This window comes from Hemitrygon akajei, chromosome 11 (assembly GCF_048418815.1).
Source record: "Hemitrygon akajei chromosome 11, sHemAka1.3, whole genome shotgun sequence".
Classification (NCBI taxonomy): Eukaryota; Metazoa; Chordata; class Chondrichthyes; order Myliobatiformes; family Dasyatidae; genus Hemitrygon; species Hemitrygon akajei.
Window position 1 is genome coordinate 167,053,098 of NC_133134.1, and position 15,687 is coordinate 167,068,784.

Here is a 15,687-nt window from a genome sequence, read left to right on the forward strand (position 1 = left end):
ACTTCACTCACCTCAACACTGAACTAATTCCACAAACTACAGACTCTACAACTCGTGACCCCAGTATTATTTATTCATTTTTTTATTTGCACAACTTGTCTTCTTTCACACACTGGCTGTTTTTCAGTCATTGTTTCTGTATAGTTTTTCATAAATTCTATTTATTTTCTTATGAATGCCTGCAAGATATATATAACACTTTATATTGTACTGTTTATGTCTTTCCAGTTACCAAATAACACTGAATTTTACTGAGCTAGTACAAAGCTAAGTGCTCTTACTGCTTATTTCCCAACCACTTTCTATTTTAACCAATATACAGGACTGTGCAAAGTCTTAGGCACCCTAGCTAGATACATAAGCCCAAGACTTTTGGATAGTATTGTATGTGGTGACGCATATGAACTTTAATAACACATTTACTTTGAACTTTAAAATCCCAGGTTAAATACTCTGTAACGCAGTATATCAGCCAGAACAGAGATGCTAGAACTAGCCACAAAGCTATTAAGCCAAGAAGAAAGAATGCAATGATTCTGCTGAAAAGCAATGATCCACTTTCTACGATGTCATCAGCTTCAAGTATCACACCTTCCAGACGTTGGTGCTTTCTTCATTGCCTCATGCTTCGAGTGTTAACAACTTCCCTCTGAGCACCATTATAGGATCATACTGTCAATCAACAAGCTTCAGCTGTTAAAGAGGAGGGCTCAACAACACTGATGAAGGACCACTTAGCATTGGTATCAGAATAGATTTATTATTATCATATGTACCAAGATACCATAAAAGACCATAAAACATGGGAGTAGAATTAGGTCATTCAGCCCATTGAGTCTGCTCCACCAATACAGTGAAAAGCTTGTCTTGCATATTGTTTATTCAGATCAGAACATTACAGTGTATTGAGCTAGAACATGGTAAAATAATGCAGAATAAAGCGTAAAAGCTACACTTTATTCTGCATCATTACCGTTTACGTTATTTGAGCTCAATGCACTGTCATCAGATCCATATGAACAAGAAAGCACAGTGCAATAAACTAAATGCAAAATCTAACAAGTGTGAGGACAAGAGTCTATTTAATCGTCTGATAACAGCAGGGTAGAAGTTGTCCTTTAGCCTGGTGGTATGTGCTTTCAGACTTCTGTATCTTCTGTCCGATAGGAGAAGAATGAAGAGCGAACGTACAGAGTGGATGGGGTCTTTGATTATGCTGTCTGCTTTACTGAAGCATCAAGAGGGTAGACAAGGTCCATAGAGGGGAGACTGGTTTCTGTGATGTGTTGAGCTGTGTCCACAACTCCCTGCAGTTTCTTGCGATCACAAGTAGAGCAGTTGCTATACCAAATCACTATGCATCCAGACAGAATGCTTTCTTTGATAGAAACATTGAAAACCCATACAGGCCCTTCAGCCCACAAAGTTGTGCCAAACATGTCCCTATCTTAGAAATTACTAGGCTTACCTATAGCCCTCTAGTTTACTAAGCTCCATGTACTTATCCAAAAGCCTCTTAAAGGACCCTATCATATCTGCCTCCACCACCGTTGCCAGCAGCCCATTCCACACTCACCACTCTCTGCGTAAAAAACTTACCCCTGACAACTCCTCTGTACCTACTCCCCAGCACCTTAAACCTGTGTCCTCATGTGGCAACCATTTCAGCCCTGGGAAAAAGCCTCTGACTATCTACACGATCAATGCCTCTCATCATTATTGTACACCTCTATCATGTCACCTCTCATCCTCCTTGGCTCCAAGGAGAAAAGGCCAAGTTCACTCAACCTATTCTCATTGGGCATGCTCCCCAATCCAGGCAACATCCTTGTAAATCTCCTCTGCACCCTTTCTATGGCTTCCACATCCTTCCTGTAGTGAGGCAACCAGAACTGAGCACAGTACTCCAAGTGGGGTCTGACCAGAGTCCTACATAGCTGCAACATTACCTCTCAGCTCCTAAATTCAATTCCACAATTGATGAAGGCCAATACACCATTTGCCTTCTTAACCACAGAGTCGACCTGCGCAGCTGCTTTGAGAGTCCTATGGACTCGGACCCCAAGATCTCTCTGATCCTCCACACTGCCAAGAGCCTTACCATTAATACTATATTCTGCCATCATATTTGACCTACCAAAATGAACCACTTCACACTTATCTGAGTTGAACTCCATCTGCCACTTCTCAGCCCAGTTTTGCATCCTATCAATGTCCCGCTGTAACCTCCACACTATCCACAACACCTCCAATCTTTGTGTCATCAGCAAACTTACTAACCCATCCCTCTACTTCCTCATCCAGGTCATTTATAAAAATCACGAAAAGGGTCCCAGAACAGATCCCTGAAGCACTCTACTGGTGACCGACCTTCATGCAGAATATGACCCGTCTACAACCACTCTTCGCCTTCTGTGGCCAGTTCTGGATCTACAAAGCAGTATCTTCTTGGATCCCATGCCTCCTTACTTTCTCAATAAGCCTCGCATGGGGTACCTTATCAAATGCCTTGCTGAAATCCATATACGCTACAACTACTGCTCTTCCTTCATCAATGTGTTTAGTCACATCCTCAAAAAATTCAATCAGGCTCGAAAAGCGTGACCTGCCCTTTACAAAGCCATGCTGACTACTCCTTATCATATTATACCTCTCCAAATGTTCATAAATCGTGCCTCTCAGGATCTTCTCCATCAACTTACCAACCACTGAGGTAAGACTCAGTGGTCTATAATTTCCTGGGTTATCTCAATCCCTTTCTTGAATAAAGGAACAACATACGCAACCCTCCAATTCTCCGGAACCTCCCCCCGTCCCCATTGATGATGCAAAGATCATCGCCAGAGGCCCAGTAATCTCCTCCCTCGCCTCCCACAGTAGCCTGGGGTACATTTCGTCCAGTCCCGGCGACTTATCCAACTTGATGCTTCCCAAAAGCTCCAGTTCATCCTCTTTCTTAATATCTACATTAGTGGTTGCCAACCAGTCGATTGCCATCGACCGGTCGATCTTTGAGACTTTCCCAGTAGATCCAGAAAGAAAAGAAAAATAAATACACAAATACATTATGCCTGATAAACCTTTTGATGCAAATATGTAGTAATTTCTACTTTGAAAAAGGACCACTCAACAACTTCATGCCCAAAAAGAACAACTTTATCTAGGATGGTAAAACGATATTTGCATACAGAGGTTTTCACTAATGCGCACTGGGCAGAAAAGACCGGAAAGAAAACCCCACAACCCCAGAAACAATCTCTCTTTTGCAAACAGCTTTACTGTGATCCTAACTGGTATTAACTTATCTTTATAATGCTCACATTACAACACTTCTTTAAAATCCAACATTCCCCAAATGTAAAGAAATGGGAAACAAAAACAAGTGGTGTCATTAGCTTGCGTACCCCTGAAATTTATACTAGTATCTCAGTAACAGTTTACCAATACCAGGAAAGTTGAGGAGCTGAAATCGGGGTTGAAGGCTCAGAGGACATGGATCAACAAGTGTTAAAGGACTTGTCACTCTGTGAATATTTTTCACGACAGTTTGATAAATCCCTGGATGTAAGGCAAACAGCTCAGTTCATTGTATCTGTCAGAATGGCTTTCCAGGATTTTACAACAAAGGAGGACTTCCTCACTCTTTTGCACTTAAAGGAGAGAACTAGAAGTGAGGATATTTACAATGAGTTTTTAAAAAATGTCCGTGAAAATGACATCCCCATTCATAAACTGGTGGCAATACTATTGATGGGGCCCCAGCAATGTGCAGTGCGTGCGTTGGTTTTATAGCACTGTGCCGTAATGACTCTGATTTTCCTGACTTCCTGGATTATCATCAGCAGGCCTTGGCTGGGAAGGTCATGGACTTTTCTCATGTAACAACACTGGTGGTCAAACTGATATAACTTGATTCGAGCAAAAGCACTTCAGCACTGCTTATTCAAGGCGTTACTGGATGAGCCTGATGCCTCTATGGCCTGTTTGATATGCTAGTTAGTGTTTTCTTGGTTGAATTAATTTGAAAGTTTGACAAAAGCATTTTACGTAATTAAAATACAATTAGCCCAAATAAAAGGCCTCAAGTTGTAAGTACAATCTGAGCTGTTTTTTCTCTAAACAATTTAGTAGGTCGATCTTGCCTTTCACTAAGTCTGAGGTACAGGATCTTGGGCTTAAAAAAGTTGGTGACCACTAATATACATGCTCAAGCTTTTCAGTCTGCTGCAAGTCATCACTACAACCACTAAGATCCTTTTCCAAAGTGAATACTGAAGTAAAGTACTCATTAAGTACCTCTGCTATTTCCTCCGGTTCCATACACACTTTCCCACTGCCACATTTCATAGGTCCTATTCTTTCACATCTTATCCCCTTGCTCTTCACATACTTGTAGGATGCCTTGGGGGTTTTCCTCAATTCTGCCCACCAAGGCCTTCTCATGGCCCCTTCTGGCTTTCCTAATTTCCTTCTTAAGCTCCTTCCTAGTAACCTTATAATCCTCTAAATCTAACATTACCTAGCTCTCTGAACCTTTTGTAAGTTTTTTTTCTTGACTAGATTTATTACAGCCTTTGTACAATGCGGTTTCTGTACCCTACCATAACTTCCCTGTCTCATTGGAACGTACCTATACAGAGCTCTACACAAATATCCCCCGAATATCTGCCACATTTCTTCCGTACTTTTCCGAGAACATCTGTTTCCAATTTAAGCCTCTAATTTCCTGCCTGATAGCCTCATAATTCCCCTTACTCCAATTAAACGTTTTTCCTAACTTGTCTGTTCCTATCTCTCTCCAATGCTACTGTAAAGGAGATAGAATTATGGTGCATCAATAAAAATTGGTACGTCAACAGGGACATGCCTAATTTCTTTAGCATCCTGAGAATGTAGAGATGTTACTGGGCTTTCTTGGCTGTGACATCAACATAGTTGGACCATGACAGGGTATTGGCGATATTCACACGTAGGAACTTGAAGTTCTCAACCTCAAAACTACTGATATGGACAGGAGCATGTGCACCGCCATAACCCCCCCCCCCCCCCCTTCTGAAGTCAACGACCAGCTCTTTTGTTGACATTGTGGGAAAACTTATTGTCATGACACAGTGTCACTCACTAAGCTCTCCATCTTCTATCTCCCGCCTGTACTCTGACTTATTGTTATTTGAGATGCACACTACTACAATGGTATCGTCATCCAACTTATAAAGCTATGGATGAAGTTAGTCTTGAGAGCAATGTCCAAAGTTCAAAATTTCAGGGGAAAAAAAGCAATAGAATATCCTTGGGAACACTAGAAGAACAAACTGCATTTTATGCTTTTGTAATGCCCTGGTAAAGATTTTTACTACTAACTTTGTAGGATATTTCACATAATGGTTTTCTGTAGAAGCAGTGTGGTCTGCTGGTAGTGTTTGGGTTACCGTTAAAGATAAGGGATGCTTAGGTGTTTTGTATCATCCAATCAGGATGGTGGACCTGGGAGAAGGTTCAAGAGAACACTGGGGAGGAGGTTTTGTGATGGACACTGAGGTGGATTGAGGTCTTTTTTTTTCCACAGGAGATTGAGAGAAATTTGTTGGAATTCAAGAGGTGGAACTCTACTGGGAATCAGTGAATAGCAGTTGGTGCCAAGAGTACATTGGACACAATGGCTTTTGGAAGATTTGAGCTCCAAACTGTGCGCATTTAACTGTTTTAATTATGATGGGCCCTTATGTTTTTTTTTCTTTAATAACTCTTTGGTTAAGCTAACATTCATAAATATACTTTCCTTATAGTTGTGTGCAGTGCACAGCCTGTTATTTCTTGCCGCCAGGTGACTGCATGGGAGCAACAAGTTACATAGTATTCACACAAACCAGGGTTTAGGTGGGCGAGACATCCCAAACTCACAGATTTGGCGGGACACAAGTCACATCTACCCTAGACATATGGAGTGTAGGAAAGGTGGGTTTCTCACTTCTGAGTCCAGTGGCTGTTAGTGAAGGGCCAACGAGGTTTCACTTTCATCCAAACATCACAAACCCATCCTTCATGTTGCCATGGTGGATTTGACTTTCAGGCTATAACGTGTAGTGCTTAAGTAATTATAACATTGTGCTTGTATAGTAACACAATTTGTGAATCATGGATTTGTACAATTGGAACTCCAAGTACAATGTGAGTTTCACCTGAAATTGATCTTTACCAAATGCTTCAGGATCCAATCAGAACCTCAAAAATCACATAGCACTCATAACTTGAAAAAAAGTCATTTGCCAGCCTTTCAACTTTGGATAATAAATGCACATATAGTTAATTGAGTAATAAGTGTGACATAGCACACAGGTGTCCAGAAAGACTTCTGAAAAACAATTATGGCTTCTTGGACTTTTCCACAGATTATGTCAAACTTACTCACCGCCCCTCTCCCAATCACCTCAAAACCTCTGTTAAGATTGTAATCATTTCAATAACGGGAATATCATAACAGGAGAGAAGTTTAAGCCGCAAATTTCTACAGTTGATTATCTTTGCAATCTGTTCACTATTCCCATCAAATTTTAATTAACTTGGCCGATTAAAGTCAGCCTTTCAGCTAAGATGAAAAGGGGACTGGAAAGTGCTGAGAACTTACAGTTTGCAGATATCAGTGAAATTCACAAATGACGTCTTCTTAGTTCCCACTCTGACCACCTGAGGTGGTTTCATAACAAACTTTCTCTTCTCCCCAGCCACCATATCAGGATTTTTTTCTCGCATTATATTAAATACACGGGTCAGCAACTAAAGGAAAAAAAAGGTATATAAATACTTCTGTTCTGAGCAGGACCTAGAAATACATTTAAGATTCAAGATTGTCTATTGTTATTCTTCAGTACACGAATACAAAGGAGAACAAATTGATTGTTACTCTGGATCTAACATAGCATAAGAACACTTTGCAAAAAAACACAATAAATATAAATATAAAAGCAATCCTATAAAACACATTGTAAAAGTAAATGAATGCCGTCATATATACATATACATACATGCAAAATGCACATGCAACGGGACAGAAATATAACACTGAAGATTTAAGATATGTGCCTAACATTTATATCAATAAAGACCATAAAGCATAGGAGCAGAATAAGGCCATTCAGCAATTGAGTCTGCTCCGCATCCATCGCCAAAGCCCATTCTTCTCACAATCTTACTAATCAAGAACCTATTAAACTCTGCTTTAAATATACCCAATGACTTGGCCTTCTCAGCCACCAATTCACCATCCCTCTGGTTAAAGAAATTCATCTCTAAAGACTGTCTTCTATTCTGAGCTGTGTCCTCTGGTCCCAGACTTGCGCTCTATTGGGAAAGTCTCTCTCCATGTCCATTCTGTTAAGGCCTTTCAATGAGATTCCCCCATCTCCATCTTCTAAACTCATGCAAGTTCAGGCCCAGAGCCACCAAATGTTACTCATATATTAAACCTTTCATTTCTGGGATCATTCTTGTGAATCTCCTCTGAACCCTCTCAAATGTCAGCACATCCTTTCCTAGATAAGAGGCCAAAACTGTTCACAATATTCCAAATGCATATTATAAAGCCTCAGGATAAATCCTTACTTTTACATTCCAGTCCTCTTGCAATAAATGCTAACATTGCATTTGGTTTTCTTACTACTGGCTCAACCTACAAGTTAACCTTTAGGGAATCTCCATGGTCTCCCAAGTCCCTTTCTAAATTTGCTCCCTGTTTAGAAAATGCCTTTATTCATTCTACTAAAGTGCACACCCATCTGCCTCTGTGAAGTCTTCTCTCCAACTTTAAACTTCTCCTTGGAGCAGTCAAACCATGCTTTATTTTATGGATTCATCTCCCCTGGTACTATAGAGCTTGTGAGCTAGACTTGACACAGGCTTGGTCAGGCAGAATGTCATCATTGACTTCAAATGCCCTGTGACCAGGCAAACAAATTTCTCCCAATGTTATTTTTTAGAAAATGAAAATTGCATGTCCAAAGAATAACAATTACAAATACTACCTCATTGGTTTCTTGCAATTCTTGGGAGTTTGTAGAACGATCCCAGATAGCTAGTAGCACTAGGTGAAGGGTTAACAGATGGGAAATAGGTGGGTCATACATGTTCTGCATAGCATTGTGGGCCAAAGGGCCTGTATTGTGCTGTAGTTTTTCTGTGTTTCTAGAACATAGTCATGACATGATTCTAACCCCACTTTATATTCATCACTCAGGAATTCATGATCAAAATTCCAGTCATAACACATATGCAAGAGCCCAGGCAGTACTTAATTATAGCAGCAACATTATAATTCCTCCAATGGCAAGTAATTGAAGTAAAAATCCATCCTACAATAGAAACTCCTTGAAAATGAAGCTATTGGAGGCTGACATCGTGTTAGTGAGCTGAGGGCACACTGTACTGGCTTCAGAAACGTGATGACATTTATGGGCTGCCCAGCACAATCCTCACTGATTTGATTCGACACAAACAATGCATTTTACTTTATGTTTCAATGTACATTTGACAAATAAGGCCAATCTTTTTTTGATAGAATTAGCAGCCGAATATGACAGGACATGCACACAGATGTTATTTCATATATGCACACATTTTGCATCAGATTAAAGTCTACTAAGATGTCAAAAACTGTCCAAATTAAGTTAACATTTTTTCCAATTCAATTACTACATCACGTGTAAACTGCTTCAGCTACAGTGCATTCCTGCTGTGAAGGCACAGTATGACATATTCTTCAATAAACCACTCAATCTGGTTTCAGTTATATTATTTACGGATGCAAGGTAGAATAACAAAATTATAGGGTGCACATCCAGACTCTCTTTTGACTAAAGATATACTGCTAGCTAGGTTAAACCTAGCCAATTATAAGCTAAAAGCAAGCTGAATGTTTGCATCAAAGATTAATACTTCCAAGCTGTTCTACATTTGCAAATTAAATGGCTAGGACAAAGTGAAATGTCTTAAATGACAGCATAAAATACTGCTGTCTTGGAGAATCACAACTAAAAACTATATGACACTAATTTTTTTGTGTAACAAATACAACCCACAACATAAATAAATTACTTCAGGCAGTCAAAACAACCAACAGACACAATGGCAAAAGTAAAATGTTTTGACTAGATGGCATCGGCATTGAGCGGGTTGACAGTTTATTAACAATCAGCTACCAACTTATATTCTGGGTTTATTGTTACAATTTGTAACAGTGCTACAACTTCAAACACCCCCAATGTAAACACATTAAAGCTCTAAAATGCTTCAAAGTAAAATCTGTAGTATGAAAATTTATGGATATTTATTAATACATAATACAATACATTTAATTATATTAACAGATTAAAATTATATTAGCCTAATTTAAAAATTATATTAACATTACATAAAAGAAAACTCCAGCTGTGCAGTAACAAAAGCATTTCAGTCACTGCTTGGCCACGCAGCTCTGAGTGAACAGTGTTCACTGCATTTGCAGGTAGTATCAAAAGATATTAGCTTCACTGGAGAAGCCAGAGAGTAGTACTAGATGGTTGTCTCTCTGTCTGGAAGCCTGTGAACAGTGAAACTCTAACTGCAAATGTTGCAGATACACTTGATTTCTAAGGTAGAGAAGCAAAAGACTGACACCTCCAAACCCATCTGCAGCCCAGAAGGCCAATGTGAGCTGGAAAAGGGTTCCACTTCTAAGTCAATTCTCTAAATAAGAAAGTTATGATGAACCCTGCACTGTAGCCTTCAAGCAACCCAGAATTCCTAACACCAAGGTAGTCCTTTCAAAACCATGGCAATTTAAAATGACAGCCCACCACCACTTTCTCAAGGTTAACTGGGAAGTGCAAGAACTGCTGCCCTTGAAGTCTCATCTCAAATTATGCTCATAGACAAGCAGACAAGTCATATAAACCTTTTGTGATGAGTATAAACTATGGCACAACTTCTGCTACTTGGCAATAAAAAGAGGCAGCATTTCATTTCAGTTGGAAGTGTTGTTAAAACTCAAAACAAAGCAAGCTTCTTGCTGTTAACAGTCAAATAGCCAGAAAATTAGAAAGTGCAGTGGATTTGACATTTATACTTAACTGATTAAAATCAGTCTTTCAGCTGAGATGAGAAAGGGGACTAAAAATCTATGATCAAGTAGTGCTGACAACTTACAGTTTGCAGATATCAATGAAATTCACAAATGATGTCTTCTTGGTTCCCACTCTGACTACCTGAGGTTGTACTGCAACACTTAAATTAATTCCATTCTAATGAGAAAAACACACAAACAAGTACTTGCCCACCCCCCAAATAAATGAAATAGCTTTATATAATCTAATCAAAGAAAAGACTAGCTTTGTCACAAGTACATCAAAACATTCAGTGAAATGTGTCATTTGTGTCAACAGCCAATGTGGTGGGAGCAGCCCACAATTGTCGCCATGCTTCCCAGACTAGATAGCATGCCCACAACTCATTAACACCAACTCAAACTTCTTTGGAATGTGGGAGGAAACTGGAGCACCTGGAGGAAATCTGTGTAGTCCCAGGGAGAACATATAAACTCCTTACAGACAGTGATGGGAGTCTCACAGATGGCGCAGTAAAGCATTATGCTAACTGCTATGGTACTGTGCCATGATAACACTGTATGGACAGTATGGTAAACATCCCAATAATATGAACATTGAAGACATAGGTTTTTCATAATAAAGAACTGAGCAAGGCAACAAGGTCCAGTTAAAGGAATGGTTACCAAAACAATTAAATCATAACTAAACAACCATTGTTTGAACATGGTGAAAAACCAGACAGGTATTTGGCTTATTTAACTAGAAAGAAAAACGCCTCGCAGACTATAACTTCAATTAGGGATGGGACAGGAGCCCTCACTAGTAATTCTAAAATGATTAATGTGTTTAAGAATTTTTATTCTAAACTGTATAAATCTGAGCAATGTAATAATGGACAATCTAGGATGGAGTCCTTTTTCAGGAATCTAGATCTATTTCCCAGGCCTTTCTTCTGAACAAGAGTCCCTCCTCAATGCCCCGTTATCTATACATGAGATACAGGAAGCTGTGAGACAGCTTCAAAGTGGGAAGGCCCCTAGTCCTGATGGACTCACTAGTGAATTCTATAAAGAGTTCACAGGGTTATTATCAGGGCCTATTCTAAACATGTTCAATCATGCATTTAATTGTGGTCTCTCCCACCAACATTGAGAGAAGCTAAAATCTCCCTAATTTTTAAGAAAGGAAAGAGCCCTGAAGATTGTGCCTCCTACAGGCCTATTTCATTGTTAAAGGTTGACTTTAAAATATTATCTAAAACCTTAGCGTTGCAATTAGAAACTGTGTTACCTTTTATCATAAAAGAGGATCAAATGAGTTTTGTAAAAGGCCGTAGATCATCTAACAATATCAGAAGATTACTTAACGTGATTCAGGCATGTCAGCAACAGGCAGTGGACGGCTCGGTGGTTTCCTTAGATACAGAAAAGGCCTTTGATCATGCCAAGTGGCCGTATCTTTTTTTCACTTTAGAAAAATTTGGTTTGGGCAATAATTTTATTTAGCGGGTAAAGAATATTTATAATGACCCTTTGGCTGTGATTCTCACTAATGGTATTAGGACGGATAATTTTAGTATTCTGAGGGGCAGCCGGCAGGGCTGCCATTTATCACCACTACTTTTCACACTGGTGATCGAGCCACTGGTTGAGTCTATTTGGCAAGACCCCAAAATATCTGCTCCAGACATAGGACTAAAGTCACATAAAATTACATTGTATGCGGATGATGTTCTAATTTTCTTATCAAGCCCTGCTTTATCAGTGCATGACCGTATACAATGCATCAATTCATTTAGCGCCTTTTCAGGTTATAAAAAGCTATTCCTCTGGGGAATCTGCAGCAGGTACCTGACACTCAGGGTGTTTTCCCCTTTAAATGATCGCCTTACTTAGGCATATCTAACACACCTACGTTTGATCAATTGTTCAAAGCTAACTTAACACAGTTATTTGACAAAATCAAATAGGATCTCGAGCGATGCAGCACTCTTCCCATTTCTTGGCTTGTCCGGATATCCTTGCTCAAAATGAACATTTGTCCTCATCTGCTCTGCCCAATACGAATGATTCCAGTCATTTTTATCCAACAAATTCTTAAAAATAAATGGCTGGTTTGTTTCTTACATCTGGAAAAAAAAGACCCGGTATTAAAATGCCTAACTTACAGCTTCCCAGTAGTCTAGGGCGTCTGGATTTTCCTGACATCAAAAAAATATCAATTAAGTTGCTTTTTATCTTATGTGGTTGACTGGGTTTCCAGGAACCTCTCCTCAATTTGGCTAGACATTGAAACTTCATAAGCAAAATGCCCTCTTATTAATTTGCTTTTCCTCAATAAAATGAAACTAGTTAAGGAATATTGTCGCAATCCAATAACAATTAACGGTCAGGGCTTGGAGGGCAGTGCGATAAATTGAGGGCAACGCAGCGAAAATATCACCCTTCACTCCAATAACCTGCAGTCCAGATTTTCAGCCTGGCATAATGGACTCCGTATTTAAACTCTGGATTTTAAGGGTATTTTCCATCTAGGAGATTTGTTTGATGAAGGAACGATGATGTCTTTTAGTCAAATAGTACAGAAATTTAACATACCCAACAAGGATCTTATTCGTATCTTTCAGATAAGAGATTATATACAGAAAAAAAATCATTGTTAACTGATTTCTATAGTTCTGACATAGAAAAGAAGGTGTTTTGTTCTAAGGGTGAAGTCTCCATTAGTACTGTTACGTACCCGTGACACGTGACAGTGGTACCCTTGTCACGTGACTGGGGTTGAAGCTATACTGGACTTGAGGTAATGGTCTTGTGATGGTGGAGTGATGTCATTTTCCCGCCAGTAGAGGTCATGTGACAGGTTTTTTTTTACAGGGTATAAAAGGAGGACCCCTCCCTGTGAGGAGGGGCAGTTCGTGGCTGGATTTGCCATGTTGACTTCATGCCACTGCATGATTTAATGTTATGACGCAGTTTAGTTGAAAGATGAAGTTTTATCTAATGCCTAAAGTTTAAAAGGTCATTGCCAGCAGTTTCTGTATAATACTGCTAGTTGAGAATCAGTGGAGAGTGAAGATCGGAGTTTGGGAGTTAAAAGATCGAGGGAAGTCGATTTCGACGGTGAAACAGGTTCGACCTTGTTTGATCCTTATTCGGAAGGAATTCGTTGACTGTGCTCGTGTTAATCCCTGTGAAATAGCAGAAAGGATTGAGTACAGTGTTGTAAAGGAAAGTTCAGTGCCTTTAAGCTGTTACATTTAATCTTCGTAAATTCTCCGTGGGAAAAGTAGTTCGACTGGGGATCGCAACACGACATGAAAGAGAATTTAAATCGTCTTAAAAAGTCTCTCCCTTAAATGGACTGTAAGCATTTTGAACTTTTGCAATACTACTTTGAAGAACTGTTTTTGCAACATCGCTTTAAGAACTGTTTAAGCTGCCGCACAGCAGCTGATTTCCGGTTACGTTAGCAATTTTGTTTACTTTTGGGGGGTTTGTTTTCAGTGTTTAATAAACGTGTTATTTGTTATAAATACCCCTGCCTAACTCATAAATTTATTGTTGCTTGAATCCGTAACAGTACTTTTTACAGCATCCTGAGGGAATGTTCTTGTGGAGAGACTGAGCAGCTGGGAAGGGTCTGGGAGGAAGAGCTGGGAGTAGAAATTAAAGCTGAAACATGGGAAGACATCTGTGATAATGCAAAGAAGATTTCAATTTGTAATAGAACTAAAGCATTGCAACTCAAAATTCTGCATAGAGCCCATGTGACTCCAGATCGTCTCTCGAAATTTAAAACGGGTTTTCTCCAAGGTGTTCCAAGTGTAAAATAAATACTGGAACTTTCGCCCACTGTTTTTGGACTTGTCCCAAACTTCAGGCATACTGGAGTGATATTTTGGGTGAAATGGAAAAGATTCTGAAGACAGAGCTTGAAATGGACCCAGTGTCTTTTCTCTTAGGTTTACCCAGCAGTCGTATTATTAATACAGATCAGAAAAAACTTTTTAACCTCCTGACTTTTTGTGCAAGGAAGAACATTTTACTTTGTTGGATATCCGATAAGGCCCCTGGACTTTTTGGTTGGCGTAAATTAATCATGGAATACATTCCTTTTTGACATTTATGGTACACTCAAAAACAAAGTTTTCGTAAAACATGGTAACCTTTTCTGCAATATATAAATGTAAACAGTGGTATATAGATGTATACATTGTTTGCGGCTTCACATTCCAACATCTGCAGCTTCTTGGATATAATGAAAGTGTTTTATTGAGGGAAAATCTGGAACTAGGGGTTACATTTAAAGACAATTTAGGTGTCTATTTTCTCTGATGTTTAGGAATCTTTGATACTTCCTTCCTCAAAGGGCAATGAAAGGTTAGCTTAACCATATTCATTCCTTGAATGTATTTTTAAAAAAATGGAAATAAACCAAAGAATAAAAGTCCTCTACTCTTTCACCCTGAAGAAATTGTGTTTCTTCACCTTCATTCCACAAGTAGTGGGCAACGGAAAGATAATGAAGTACAGGTCAACATGTTAGCGCAGTGGTTACCATGACACTATTACAGTTCGGGCTGTTCTGGACTTCATACATCAATTCTGACGCCATCTGTAAGGAGACTGTAGGTTTTCACTGTGAACTATGTGGGTTTCCTCTGGGTGCTCTGGTTTTCTCCCACAATCCAATTCATACCAGTTAGTAGGTTAGTTGGTAATTGTAAACTGTCCTGTGATTAGGCTAGGATTAAATAAGTGGGTTGCCAAATGGTGCCATCGTTAGGCTGATGGGGCCTGTTCCATGCTGCATCTCTAAATAAATAAACAAACAAACAATGAATAAATAGTAGGCATTCTTACCTCATCGTAAGTGTAGTCTCGTTCTGATCCTGCCCAAGCTGGGCCACTCGAAGAGGAGAAAGTAATACCATCATCCCTTTTGTTTTCATCATCGTCCATTACTGTAGAAATAAATCACAAGTTTGAGGAAGATGTTAACCTCCAAAACAATAGGGGAAGAAAGGTGGAGAGGCTTTCACTAAAACTTTCTCCTCAAATGTGGGCAATACTGTGAAGTATAATATGAAGTATAAGCAGAGAAAAAGGTTTTTAGCCCATTGAGTTTACTATTAATCTCACCAACCTACCCCCAGACCACAGCCCTACCTATCCCTCCCATCCACACACTTAGCCAAACTTCTCTTACACGCTGAAATCAAACCTGCATCCACCAGTTCTGCTGGCAGTTCATTCCACACTTTCACCATCCTCGAAGTGAAGATACCCCTCATGTTCCCCTTAAACATTTCAGATATTATCAATAACCCATGATCTCCAGTTCTAGTCTCACCTAATCTCAATGGAAAAAGCCTGCTTGCATTTACCCTGTCTATACCCATCATAATTTAACTCAAGAAAGAATAGCATAAAGTGAACTTGAAGGAAAATATGTTAAAAGTCAGGTTTCATTCAAATCTAGGTTCATTCAGTGCTGTGCCAGCTAATTAGCATGCAGGCAACAGCAGATTGCTTGTTAGCCTCAACACCTCCAGTTTAAGAGAAAATTAAAGCACCAGGGCTTACTTCTGGTAATGAATTGCCAGATG

General features: G+C 39.4%; 1 protein-coding gene across 1 annotated transcript in view; it reads right to left on the minus strand.

Annotated features, from left to right (window-relative positions):
- eif2s2 (eukaryotic translation initiation factor 2, subunit 2 beta) overlaps nt 1-15,687 on the minus strand; it is an 86,823-nt gene that overhangs the window by 22,349 nt on the left and 48,787 nt on the right. Inside the window, exons 5-6 of the mRNA XM_073062181.1 lie at nt 14,942-15,042; nt 6,626-6,774 (exon numbers count right to left, since the gene is read on the minus strand). Of these exons, the coding sequence (XP_072918282.1) occupies nt 6,626-6,774; nt 14,942-15,042 (250 nt within the window). The remainder of the gene's footprint in view (nt 1-6,625; nt 6,775-14,941; nt 15,043-15,687) is intronic.